This window comes from Grus americana, chromosome 1, assembly GCF_028858705.1.
Source record: "Grus americana isolate bGruAme1 chromosome 1, bGruAme1.mat, whole genome shotgun sequence".
NCBI classification, from domain to species: Eukaryota; Metazoa; Chordata; class Aves; order Gruiformes; family Gruidae; genus Grus; species Grus americana.
The window spans coordinates 2,427,010-2,440,716 of NC_072852.1; the positions used below are offsets into that span (position 1 = coordinate 2,427,010).

The 13,707-nt window shown below is 44.2% G+C and overlaps 1 protein-coding gene across 1 annotated transcript in view; it reads right to left on the minus strand.

The window, feature by feature from the left end:
* EXOC4 (exocyst complex component 4) overlaps nt 1-13,707 on the minus strand; it is a 404,878-nt gene that overhangs the window by 45,330 nt on the left and 345,841 nt on the right. Inside the window, exon 14 of the mRNA XM_054837585.1 lies at nt 10,679-10,857. Coding sequence (XP_054693560.1) covers nt 10,679-10,857 — 179 coding nt within the window. The remainder of the gene's footprint in view (nt 1-10,678; nt 10,858-13,707) is intronic.

The following is a 13,707-nucleotide window of genomic DNA, read 5'->3' on the forward strand; positions in this document are numbered from 1 at the left end:
AGAGGGGAACAACAGACATTTACGCACCGACTTCATGGAAGAGAGAATTCTCCACACCGCTGTTAGGGTGCGTCCTACATGAACTGAAATGATTAATTTTTTGGCAGCTAAAAAAATAAGGAAGATGGGTGCTGGCCATGCACTTGGGTTAATATAAAAAAATCCCCAAAACCTATAAAGAGCCATCAACCTCCACATAAGGCTTCCTCAGAACTAGAAAAGAAAAAAACCCCAGTGACTGGTATTAGGACACTTATAAAGAGGCGTAACTCAGCCTTGAACTAAAAACTGAGGGATCCAGACGTTTTGTTAAGGGACTGATCAACCGGGCCAGGAAAAGAGGTGATGCTCCCAACCATCTGAGATGCCTCATAACTGCCCTTGCATACACAAGCATAAATGTGTTTTTTCCTTTCTTTCCTCAGAGTCCTCCAAGATACCGAGGTGCACTTTGCCAATAAATGACCCCAAAACATCCTTGCAAAATTTCTCTGGGTAGAAGATGTCCTGAGAGGGACGTATTTCTAAAAGGACCTTAAACCTCCCAGACTATTGCATTCCCTGGAAGAGCAAGGAACAGAAGTGCTGAAATCAGTTGGTGTCCTGATGCCCAAGAGCAAAGCTGCTCTTGTTTGCAAGAGGCAGGGACAAGGGGAAGAAAGTGTAATGAAAATAAATACGGTTAAGTAGATTCCTTGAAGATCCTTTTTGGACTGTTGACAAACATAGATCAAAGTGTTTTGGGGGCTGTTTGTTTTTAATAGATTGGTTTGCGAAAGCAGAGGAGAAGCAGCAGGGAGGTCTGTGCTGGAAGACAAAGGAGAATTAATGAGTCTTATCCAGGAGGATACAGAGGAAGGTGTGAATCTGAATATCCATGGGAAGGAACTACAAAGGGTTTCCAAATGTAGGCTGAAGAACGGGAAATACACAAAATCCACCCACAGGAAAGGAGACAAGCTCAAAGATGACCTTAACCTCAGCAGAAACATTAGTTACATTTTGCATCAGCTGCATCAGACTCATAGTCTGCCTTCTCCACAATTCCTGCTTATTTAAGAGTCATTTCCCCCAAGCCCCATACGAACATAAATGCTGGTTAGATCAGAACCATCCTATAGCCCACGCGCCATGGCGAAGTGACTCACTGGTGACGCCAACGACTGACCATAATTTTGAGTCCGCTCACCTAGTTCTGAAAATGATTTTCCCCCTTCCATACTACAGTAAGCTGTCAGCTCTAACAGACCAAGGAGGAGCAGGTGGACTTACTGCTATTAATCTTTGACACCAATGAGTAATTTTCTTCAGAAGAGATAAACAGATCCCGATGCTCTGAACCAACTGGAGTGGACAGCAGGTTCTCTGGAGTTATTTCCACAAAAAAGTTGATTTGCTGGTATTACTCATGAGGGATCCTCATTGTAAGATGGTTTGAAAGCACTGCTAATTAGGTCACTTATTTACATGACAATCCCCTGCGTTTAAGGCTGGTGGGTGGGAGGAAAGAAAGATGGAACAAGAGTAATTAGTGTAATCATGACGGTGAGTTAAGTGCTGACCCCACAGCACCAGATCAATACTAGGACTGCATCACGGTGGTGTGCCTATTGTGTGCTGCAAATGCTGAGCATCCAGGTCAGAAAAACAACGTCTCATTTTCTGACCATTAAATATTTGATGTAAAGCATCGAGTCTGGGGAAAGCAGCAACCACTAATCTGTAATACCAGCTTCATTGTAGACATTCAAGGGAAAAAAAAGGCACTGAAAGGCACTAGATCACTTTGACAAGAAAACAAGAACTTTGTGGTTTCATTCTCTGGGATGCACCAAAGCAGACCCATGTTTGAGCTATGAAATTTTATTGCAAAAGTTATAAAAAAGAATCTCTTAATGCTCAGGCTTTGTGTCTTCACAATGTCAGCATTGTGTCTTCACAATGTCAGCAGTTCCCTGCTGGCCTTGAAAGTTAGTCTTGAGACTTTTGCTGTCCCAAACAAATTTTCTGTGGTTTTAGTCCTCCAAAACCAAACACAGCTGAGATGGTGCCAGCTGGACTCCTGTCCGTTGCCTGAGTTGCTCTGCTCAGCTCTCGGTCAGCTTCAGGTGGTGTTAAGAAACCAACAGACATAGTTTTGCTTTTGGATCCAAGACAATTTTGATGAATTGGCACTTAGAAGGGAAAAAAACTCCCATTTTGATATGTTAAATCAATCCATTCAGTCTGGAGGCTCTTTGAAAGCAAACACATCTGTAGAGTTGCTGATGGCTCCTGAAGTCATTGATAAAAATTTCATAAATGCTCTAAATCAGGATACCAATGGGTCCCTAATATTTCCTCTCCAAATGTCTTCTGAAAGGCCTCTGCACTCTGACACTGGTTCCCTCGTTAGGCTTTTACCATCCAGTATGGATAACTCCAGAGGACATGACGCATCTGCTGAACCAAAACTCTAAATATTAGCTAGGAGTCTCCAACCTGTTTGTAGCACCTTTATGGAAGTGTAAGTACATTTGTAGCTTCTAATAAAACTACTAATGGTGATTAATTAGCAGATGATCACAGATGGTTTGGTTTGGACTTGACGGATCCACATTTTACTGTGGCAAAACTCTCTCGCCATTGTTCAAGGGGAGTCCCACCTGGGGAAACCCATGACTCAAGGCAGGTATCTAATTTCTTGATTAAATACCAGCCCCAGGCATGCTGTGGACAATGGTGGGGTTTGTAGCAGCAAGGAGATGGCACTGGTCATCTCTGCAGCATCCCAGAGATGTCGGCACAGGAACAGGCTGAGCCATGGGACTGACAAGAGGGAGCTGTGTGGCTCTGAGCCATGGCGATGAAGATAAGATGCCTGAGAAGACCTTTTCCTTTTGGCTTCCTCTGGTTCTCCTCTGAACCAACTACATCTGAATGAAGACATCCAACACCATTTTGAACCAGCCGTTCCCAGGCCAAAATAACACAGGCTACCCAGGTGCAGGGCTTGACATCTTCAGCTTATCGCAGGACTACCAACATTGGTGTAACCTGTGGTTAGCTCAGGGCATGGACAGGGTGAACTTGTGTTCATCTGTACAACACCCTGTAGACACAAACTGAGTTACCATGCTCCTGATCAAAGAGTCTGCAGGGCAGAGGTGGAAAGGGATCACCCAGGGCACCAGATCTCCATTCGGATGATGCGTGCACGCTCTGAGATGGAAAGAGACACTACGGATGACTGTATTGTGAAGGTTCAGAGCACCTGAGAAGGGGATCTGACCACGTTTTGAGCATTTGCAGAAAAGGACCAACTGTTCGGTTAGTGGCACAGAACTGAAAAAAAAAAAAGGTATTGGAAAATGAGACTGCTTAAGAAGCTAAAATGGAAAGCTGTCATTTAGACTAAGTTATATCGAAGCAACAGATATTCATCAAATAATACAACCACTCAAGATTTATCTTTTTAAGTTAATGGCAGATGGCTTTTGCATTTGGAAAAAAAGTGCAGCTTTTTCTGTTTTAGAAAGAAATTTACTTTTGTTGCAATAATAAAGCAACAGCATTCACCAAGTCCTTCTCCTGCGTGAAGTCAGGCACGTGTTGATCATCTTTAATCTGGCTTTTAAGTAAGGCTCTCTATTAATAGATCTCTACAAAAAAGTTCCCCATGAGCAATCAATACAGCAAGATGTGTTACAAGTTCAGTGACAGAAAAAAAATAAGCTCCAACTTGAGAGAAATATAGCCCCATTTAAGAGCTGAATTCAGTTCATTAGAAACACCGGGGTTAAACACAAAGACCTGTCTGAGTTCACCACCGCTGTGTGGCCTGACTACGAAATGAAAGGCATCAATTTTACCACCGCATCGGGCCTGATTTTCATTTGTACCGAGACCCCTTTACACCACTCTGTCAGCAGAAAGGGGCCTTAAAGTGACTGTAAATTACAGCTCCTCTACTCTGCCCGAGTGGTATAAAGGGGCTCCGCCATCAATTTTCAAAGGCATCACTTTCTCGAGTGTTGCGGGATGGTTTCGATTAGCCATCAAAGCCTGTTTCAGCGTGAGGAGACATACAGAGCCAGGCAAAAGGGGAGGCTGACCCGCCGGGGGCAAAGTGGTCCAGGATAGTCTTGATCCCGTAACGGCCTTCGCTACCCTTTGCAAAGTATTTGGAGATCTATGGCTGGGAAATGCGATGCAAATGCTCAGAATTATCATTAATAGGAGCCAGCCAGCGACGGATAGCTGCAGTATTTGGTAAAAAAGCTGTCACGCAAACCTTTTTATCCCCCCCGCGCTGCTTTTGAATGAAGTTGTAGCTCAACCCGCTCCTGCAGGTCTGGAGGGTGAAGTGCTGCCCATCTGGAGAAGTGGTGAAGGCATCTTCCACACATCGCCCTTTGGTTTTGGGGTGAAAGCGCCCCTGAACAGGATAAAATACCCTGGTTTGGAAGCATCCCGGATATACAAGTTAAGAGACTGAATGTCCTTTTGGGTACTTCAGAAGGGCCAAACTCTGTCCTTGCACACTGCGCAATGGCCTTAACTAATCTCATTTTAGAACACCTTAAAAACACTCTAACAGACCAAACTGCACCCTGCCAGTGTTCCGAACCAGACCCAGCTGCCAGGGAAGACCCATGCTCTTTTTGCAACATAAATAGGTGAAGCCGACTACTCCTAATTTTTTTATCGCTGGTGTCCTCATAGTGATATTACTTCTCAGCATTTCTGCAATTGAATCTGGCCACTTCATAACACCCCCCCCCCCCCCCGAGATTTAGGCTTCTAATTTGGGAACCACGGGATTACAGTGCAACACGGCACTGGGAATTGAGAGTGCTGCAGGAGAACTGTTGCATTCCCGGATAAAGCCTGTGACGGTGACAAACTCCGCGCTGGCTTTTTGTATGCCGCAAGGTGCAATTTCAATTGCTCAGATGGATGAAAAAAAAAAAAGAAAAAAAAAAAGAGGTAAGAATGAAACGGGAAAGGACTTGCTCAGGAAGAACCAGAGGGATTTATTTCCCAATCTGCATATTGGCATCTGCATCGCTTTGACATACTGCCATCACTTAAACACCCTGCTTACGTCACGGTGGGACCGAAGGCAGAGGTGGGGGCAGGAAGGCCACGGTCGGAGGGGGCAGGCAGCGTCCTGCCTGGAGCTGGGTCTCTTCATCCCTCCCGTTTGTTTTGCTGCAGGTACAGCCTTGCTGACAGCGGCAGGGTTAAGATGTCCTCAAGGGCACGGCAGTTCCAGCGATGGAGTGAGCCCTCGGACGAGGTCTCCCATGCATCTCCTCTAATACTGCTGTGCTTCCCCCATAGGTAGGCAGGGTTGAGCTGCAGAGGTTAATTCCAAATTTGTACTCATATTTTTCCTCAATTATTGAGAGTTCACCTTCTAGTTTCTGCCACTGAAGACACGGGGTCAGCCCGACATCTATTTCAAGCCAGGTTTGTGTCGAAGACTTTGAGTGCCAACTTCCAAGGGGCGCTAGGAAACAGGGAGGAGCTGGTATTGAAAGTCAAGAGCTTTCACAACTGTCAAAGAAATCATTGGTTTAGGTCTGGTGTTAAAAAACAGTATGTTTTGAGTCCTTTATGCTTTTGAAGCTTTCCTCCAAGAAAAAGGGTAAGCATGCACGTGTGTGGTTTTTCAGATACAGTAAGATGCTCACCCAATTGCATGAACTCAGTTTTTTGCTACAAAAAGCCAACAAACACCTCACAATAAAACCACACAAGTTTTTTTTCTATTTCTGCCTTGATTTCAATACCCTTCTGACCCAGCGCTTCCTCTTGGGGGGCTCCTGGATGCATCTCCCTACTTTGACCAAATAACGAGCCTCAGGATCCTTTTCTAAAGAGAAATTTTCTTTTTTGTGTGCATGTGGAGAAGGTAATGACAGGAGAGGAGGAGTCTTTCTTGAAACTACTGCCAGAATCTTTTTTTTTTTTTCCTAGATAAAACTGTTGAGGTATTTAAAATGAGATTAAAAATACTCTTCATTAAGGACAAGAGAAAGCACATACAGAAAGTGAATATGACACGATGAGCAAACCTTCGGGTGGATGCAAGAGTATCTACTGATCTATAAGCATACGTGGACACACGCAAAACCTTTACTTCCAATAAGCCATCTAGAAGAGAAAGACAATCCCGTTTTACGTGAGCTCTGCGAGTAGGTAATTTCAAACTCAATGTTTAAGCCAGTCAGTCGTTAACTGCTGACTAAAACGATCTGAAGTCATGAGATGCCAACAGCCAGCTGAATTTAAAAGGGGAGCTGCAACTCGCTAAGCTAATGGCTAATCTTTCATCTTGCCAACCTACACACGGCATGCAACTGTCTCAAAAATGCAAAGATTGTCCCAACTCCTTCATTGTGCATAATAATTCCTTCTTTGTAAAATATTCAGAGGGCTTCAGAAGGCTGAAGCTCCGGCAAAGGAAAAGGATGAGTGTATGTTATATCTGCACATGACAAGGCAGAGAAGCAGGAGAGGAAGAGGAGAGGAAACCCTGCTTCCATTTTCATACATAACCCATTTAAAATTTACTTGACTTCCTCAGTTAATTAATCTTCTTCCAGCAACTTTAATCCCTAAATGGTTATTGTTAAAAAGAAGTTTGTATTCCCTCAAAAGACAAGAGCAAAAGAAAATGACTTTGTCATATCTGACTGGTTCGGAAAATATAAAATCCAATTCTGAAGGAGTGCAGATAAGGGAAGAGCTATGGAAGAACCATCAGCTTAGCAAACACTAAATAATGAAGAATGCCGAGACTGCCCACAATGATAAAACACTCTATTAGCAAGACTGTTTTTAAATGAGTGATAATTGTGGCACATCCACAGCAGAAGTTTATTGAATTTTTATCTCTAGGAAGGGGCCTTTTGACAGCCTAACCAAAAAGCCACCATCAGGTATTCCCTTTTTAGGATTTCCCGGAACATGTCCATACCCGCCCAACTTCACCTTGTGGTTTCAGAATACTTATAGCTATGCCTATAAATTGCCTGTTTGCAGCCAAGGAAGCTTTGCTGGAAAAGCTACTGACCTTCTACAGGGACAGAATATGGGTCTACCACCACCATGTCATAGACTTGTTGGAGATTACGGTATTTCTGGTGTTGCACCAAAAATTCTGGTCCCAACCATTCACTGAGCGCTTTGATGATGCCCTTAATGGGACCATGATTTAATTTCAAGTTGCTGGGACAGAAAAGAGAAATGATCAAAGACCTGGATGTGTGTTCTCATCATGCATTGGCCCCACATGTGGTAAGCACGGAAAATAAAACCCCACCACTGCCACCAGTTAATGAGATTACTGCTCTAGATACTTCAATATAGTATCTGGCCCAAGGAGAAAAATAAAGCAGAAGAGAGAGTTGCTCAGAGGAATATAACAACTTCCATCTGCCCAAAGTCAGCTACCAAAAAAAGAGAGCTGAGTGACTAATGACCCGTTGGCTTGCGTATGATGAACCATGGATTCCAGTTGCATCGGACTGGAATACTTGGGTATCACGTGGGCATGTCTTAAAGTTACCCACGCTGAAATGACAAAGTTGGCTCCACTTATGGCAATCTCAGTCTGAATTTGGTGACTTTCAGCGCGTGGCAGAAACGCCCTTTATTTAGCTTTACTTTCGGTCAGTTGTTTCCCTTCCTCCCTCCCCCTGATGCTCATTAACATGCTGTGGCTTCCAGCAATGAGACGCTCAGAAATTCAGATGATCAAACCATGACAGAAAAGAACAGAATAACTCATATGACAGTTGAGCGTTACGGCATTAACATTGTATGAATCTTTGAAACAATAGGTAGTTTTAATTTTTCCTCCTCCCAGCTCAGTCCGAGCACAATTGCATTATTCTCCTCCTGCCCATGTGGGATGGAAAGAGACATCTCATCTCATTTTTCCTGTTGTTTATTCTTCGTATCCTTCCCCAAAAGAATTGCACTCCCTTGTATATCACCGTAGCTTGCTGGATTTGTAAATACATCTGACTTACACCACCACCTCTGCCCCACGGCATCACTTTTTACTTCTCCCATATAGATTGCAGTCAGCTCTATTGATGTTCCATTTATGAGATATACTCCACCAGGTTTCATTTATAACCATGAGGTCAACAGCCTCTATCATTTTCTAACACTGCTCGTTCTTCCTCTTGTTTCAGATACTCCTGGCATTTGTGTACAGACATTTTAGTGCATTGGTATAAAGTTATTACAAAGGAAGATGAATTTTTATTGTCAGGAGGACGCCGCCAAGTGAAATATTACACTTTGCACTTTTATGTTTATTCACTGCTGCTTGTAACGTCCTCTCAGAAGCCTGAAAGTCATGCTCATGCCCTTTTATGTTTGAAAAATATTGATTTATGAAAAAATTTGAGTTTCAACTAGAACTGAAATTATAAATGATGTTTTTATTTTTAACAGCTTTGACTGTCAGAGCGCAACCCCTCAGGCCCAAGAACTCTCCCAGTAACTAAAATTCTGTGGATAAATATTTGGCTACTGAACTTTGATAGCATTTTCCGCTGGGTTTTGTTTAAGTACACCCTGGAGAGCACAGCAGTTCTTCTTGTCACTTGGGTATTGAGAACTCAAAGTATGGGTTACAGGAATATTAAAACTACCTGTAGTATTTTGGGTCTTTAACTGCTAGCTGATTGTATAATCTTAATTATCCTTCTGGATCCCAACAAACTGACCGTGGGCAGCTGGAGTAAAGAGTTTAAAGGCCCTGCTCTAGAGTTATAAGCCATAGGAAGGGCTGTCAGTCAACCAGAGATGCTCTGCTGTCAAGGGACAATTATTTTAATGGAGATAAAACACTACGACTTTATTTAGCATCAGCACATTTCCCCCATCTCTTCCCAGAAAATAAGGCTGAGGTGATTTTCAATGTGAATTCCCAAGAAAGCTCAGAAGATCTGGCTGCTCACAGTCCTGCTCCTCTGTGGGTACCTTCTCCCAGGACCCTGCTCCGTATTTGTATGACAAACTGCAGAAATGCCATGTATCCTCACCATGTCCCCATGTGTCCTGGGATCATAGAATCATGGAATCACAGACTGGTTTGGGTTGGAAGGGACCTCAAAGCCCATCTAGCTCCAACTCCCCTGCCATGGGCAGGGACACCCTCCACTAGCCCGGGTTGCCCAAAGCCCCATCCAGCCTGGCCTTGAACACTGCCAGGGAGCCAGGGGCAGCCACAGCTTCTCTGGGCAACCTGTGCCAGGGCCTCACCACCCTCACAGGGAAGAAGTTCTGCCTCAGATCTCACCTCCATCTCCCCTCCTGCAGCTTCAGGCCATTCCCCCATGTCCTATCACTCCCTGCCCTTGTAAACAGTCCCTCTCCAGCTTTCCTGTAGGCCCCTTCAGGTATTCGAAGGCCGCAATTAGATCTCCCCAGAGTCTTCTCTTCTCCAGGCTGAGAATCCCGATCCCAACTCTCTCAGCCTGTCCTCCTAGGAGAGGTGCTCCAGCCCTCTGATCAACAGCCCACCAAGCTGTGTGGATTTTTTTATGCAACACATTTTTTTCTCCTCTGCTCCTCATCTACAACACAGCGCAGATGCCTCCTTCTACACCCGAGGCAGCTGCATTTAATACAACCCCTAGACAACAGGGGATGTTCACTATTTGTAAAACACTCAATACTTTACTACAGGGATCTAAGGGCAACGTGAAGTGCTCTAACAAATGCATGGCCACCTCCCCAGGGTCAGCTTGTGATACAGGACAGCTATTGGGAACGTCTCGGTAGGCAGGTGAGACCCAAAGCCCTGGTCCTAGGAAAAGCTTAACTCCATATCAGCTGAGCTATAGGTGACTCCTAGCGAGTTAATAACGGTGGAAAGGTGTCAGTGGAAAGCAGCAGAGCTGAGGTCTGTTTATGCTGAGCTCTGCTTCTGGGGCACAGCCCCAACCCTCCTCTGAACGTGACCCCGGGCAGACAGCGCCAATGACAGCGATAAGAAGAGAAGCCACACTAATCACGTCTCTAGCACTTTGCAGACAGAAAAAAATCATTATTCCCCAGGGGAAGGAGTGAAAGCTGAAGCACAGAGAAGTGAAATGATCTCATAAAGGTAGCACAGGCAATCCTTGACAGCCAGGAGCAGAAGCGGGGTCTCCAGGCTCCCCCGTCTCTGCTCTCCTGGCACCTCGGTTCACCAAGGGCTGCTTCTGCCTTTGCTGGCTCAGCATCAGTGCCCCAGTGACATGCACGCGAGGGCATTCCTCATTAAAAGCTGTTCAATTTCTTTACTGAATTTATAATATATATTTTTAAATATTCAGCGATCTAGCGATGATTTAAAGAAAATGAAACCTGTCTCAGCACTGATACCTGCTCCTGTGCAATGTCATTAGCAGGGACAGCTGAAAAGCTCAGGCGTTGAAAGACCCTTCAGAGTCTACGCTAGAAGTGACGCACCTGGCACCCTCACGTGGTGCCCACCGCAGTCTGAGCAGATGTCACACCACAGCATTCACTAGGAAGAAAGAGATGAAGCTGCTTTGCTTTCTGCTTCCCTCTGACATAAACCCACTTTGAAATCAAGAACAAAAGATGCCCGCTCCTGCTAAAATTGCATATTTATGCTGGTTTCCATTTCTAAGACAAAAGTTCTCCTGTGGGAGCTACTTACTCTGGGTTGCTGAGAGGTTGGAGAAAGCTGCCTTGGTGCGACCTGCTAACCACTCCAGGCTCTCGTGCATGTTGGCCAAGGCCTTCAGGTCGCTGACGTCCCGCAGGATCTCCTGTTGAGGGATCAGTTTATCTCCCAGGTTGCCAATGAGAACTTCTGACTCTTTGCCGAAAGCAGCCCTGAAATGCAAACGAAAGCCACCCTCAGAAATGCAGCACAGGACAGCGAGGGGGAGACACCAGTTATGCCATGGCGAAGGTCAAACCAGCCACTTTAGAACTGTTCCAGCGTGGGGTCTCAAGAACATGGCCTGGTGGAGTTTGTGAAGTCTCGTTACAGTGAATATTCTGCATTTCAAAACGCCTCTATCTCAGGGAGGGTTTTTTCCTGCATTTACAATCTCTGAATTTCACCTCATTCCTCATAGTTTCAAACTTCATCCCAATCAACTCCCACACCTCTTCCCCCCACCCAGCATTTACACCTTGCTGAGACATGCAGGTGCTTTCCGTGTCTCCCTGGGTACGTATAAATAACACACATGCAGTACTTTTAGTCTTTCCTTGTAAATCAGCTCTTCCAATCCCTGATTCACTTTTTTTTTTTCCCCACCCATCTATCGAAAGAAATCTCCTGTGGAACCTGGTGACTTATCATGACAAAGTGACAAACAAATGACTTTGAATATCAGTCCGTGCATTATTTTACTTGCACAGAGATAGCACCTGGTGAAAAATGACGACCAAGACAAACGTCTTTACCCCCAAAAAGCTGAAAAAGTTCTTTCAAGGTGTGTAACTGCTCACTCCACTGTCACGTTCCATCTTCTGCATTCAAATTTAGCTTTCCCAATCCTTGTCTCCACGAAGAGCTTGTTTGGTTATGTCCCAGAAGTATTTGCACGGCAAATGCTCTCATCGCTTTTGCAGGTAAAGGAGCTCTCCTCCGGCATGACTTTTTGTGTACCATTAGGATGGAGAAAATCAGGACACGTTTCCTACACCTAATTACAATAGCTCCTGGTTGAAGCCAAGTGCATTTCACTGAAAGACTCTAAGTGACGGCACATTTACCATGGTCCTCGGTACACTCTTCCCATCATTAGTTGCTCTTTTTGTTGTGAATTTGCATTCCCCTTTCATTCAACTTTGCAAATCTCCACTTCCTGTCATTAGCTCTTTTATGAACTTACAATAAGGAATCATGCTGCTGAGCATAATAGCTGCAACGAGCTGCAGCAAAATAATCCCATCAGTGGCATTTTATATACTATCTAAGCAGTTTTATTGCCAGCGTCTCCCTAGATTTGTGGGACTTCACTGTCACTTCAGAAAAAAATGAAAAAAAAAAAAACCAGAAACAAAAACAACCCTGAAATGGTTTTAAATTGCTCAATTGAATTCATTAAAGGCAAAAAATAAAAATAGCCTTCATTAAAAAAAAAATCTCTTAGAGGATTTTCTTCTGCTTGACAATAAGAAATATGCTGCCTGAGGCTGTATCCTGCATAGTGTGGTTTGGGAGGAAGCCTTGGCTGTGTCTGAGGACTGAGACAGAAGAACATCTCCCACTCCAGTGGACTCTGGCAGTGGTAATCCAGCTTCTCTTCATAGGATGGGGTTAATGTTGATCTGCTCTGGCTATCGGAAATATATTAAATCCTTTCTGAACTTAAGGAAAGCTCTTAACAAGCCTCCCTGACCGGGCATTTCTTGGATAGTCATAAAAGGCTACAAGCTTTGGGGAGACAGTTGAGTGACTCATCCAAAGTCCACATGGGCGTGTGAAGGTGAATACAAGGTTGAACCGGGTGGGCAAACTCTTAGCCGGGCCAGACCATTGTTTTTTTCCGATAAAGCATGATCATTCTTTCAAGTAAAACATGTTATTGACTTCTACGGCAAACACACAACACGTCACTTAGCTCTACCGACCTACACTCAGATATCCTCATGTGCTTCTGTGGAGCAGAAGACATTTCCTAGATACGCTTTTTCCCCTCCAACCAAACCACTCCTGTTGACTTAGACCATCAAATCCCACTGGCAACTGCATCAATCACTTGGAAAAGTAAGAAATGAAACATTTGGTGAATTTCTACCTTCGTTAACACGGCTTTCCAATGCCAAATGCTGTAGAAAAAGCACTTTTTTGGAAACCACGATTTGAGAGCTGTTAAATGAGGAGTCACTACCACGCTGCTGCCCACAACCATGATTACAAATGCGGTTTTATCGCAGGGACAACTCTTCTGCCTTCCCACATGCAAAGAGAAACGGTTTTGGCATCGCTTTGGATGGATAGCCTGTGCATGAATAATACAGTGCTTTCAGTCAGGCTGGGAAAAATCTATATAATACAAAGCATGGCGTATTTCCTATTTTTGCTCCTGGGAGGAATACAAATAAGGTCTTCTATGGGAAGCTATACTCTAAAATGTTTTTGGAATCAATGCGGTTCTGCGACTCACTCTAAAACAACAGAAGTTTGTATCAAAAGGGCAGCAAATATATTTAATTGTTTTCTTTAATACATCGCCTTGACTGCAGAAACCCCAATTCCCTCCTCCAAACAAACTGAAACCCGTCATAGAGACAACCTTCAGCAAGCGACTCCCTTTTAGAAGATAACTTTAAAGAGTTCTGGTGGATTCCTGTAATTTCAATTGAAACCTGCTGTTAGCAATCGTCTCCCTGAAGCAAATGTTCGCTGGTGTTCTGGATGCCAGCTTGAGAGAATATTCACTGCACGCCTTTCTTTGTCTTTATTAAATTTGCAAGGCTAAACACTTAACGGGGAGGATACGAAAAGGCAAAACAACTGAACATCCAACCTTAACTCTGCTCTTTTGAATACCTGCCTTAAAAAAGCATCTTCAGACCTTTGGTTCCCATACAGTGTCTCAGCCAATATTTGTCACATTTATATCTGTAAGTGTGTATCTAAGAGCCAGCACATACAAAGAGGTCTGCAGCAACCTTCTGCATTTCATTGATGAGATTTTGATGGTTCACTGGGTACCCTTGGTT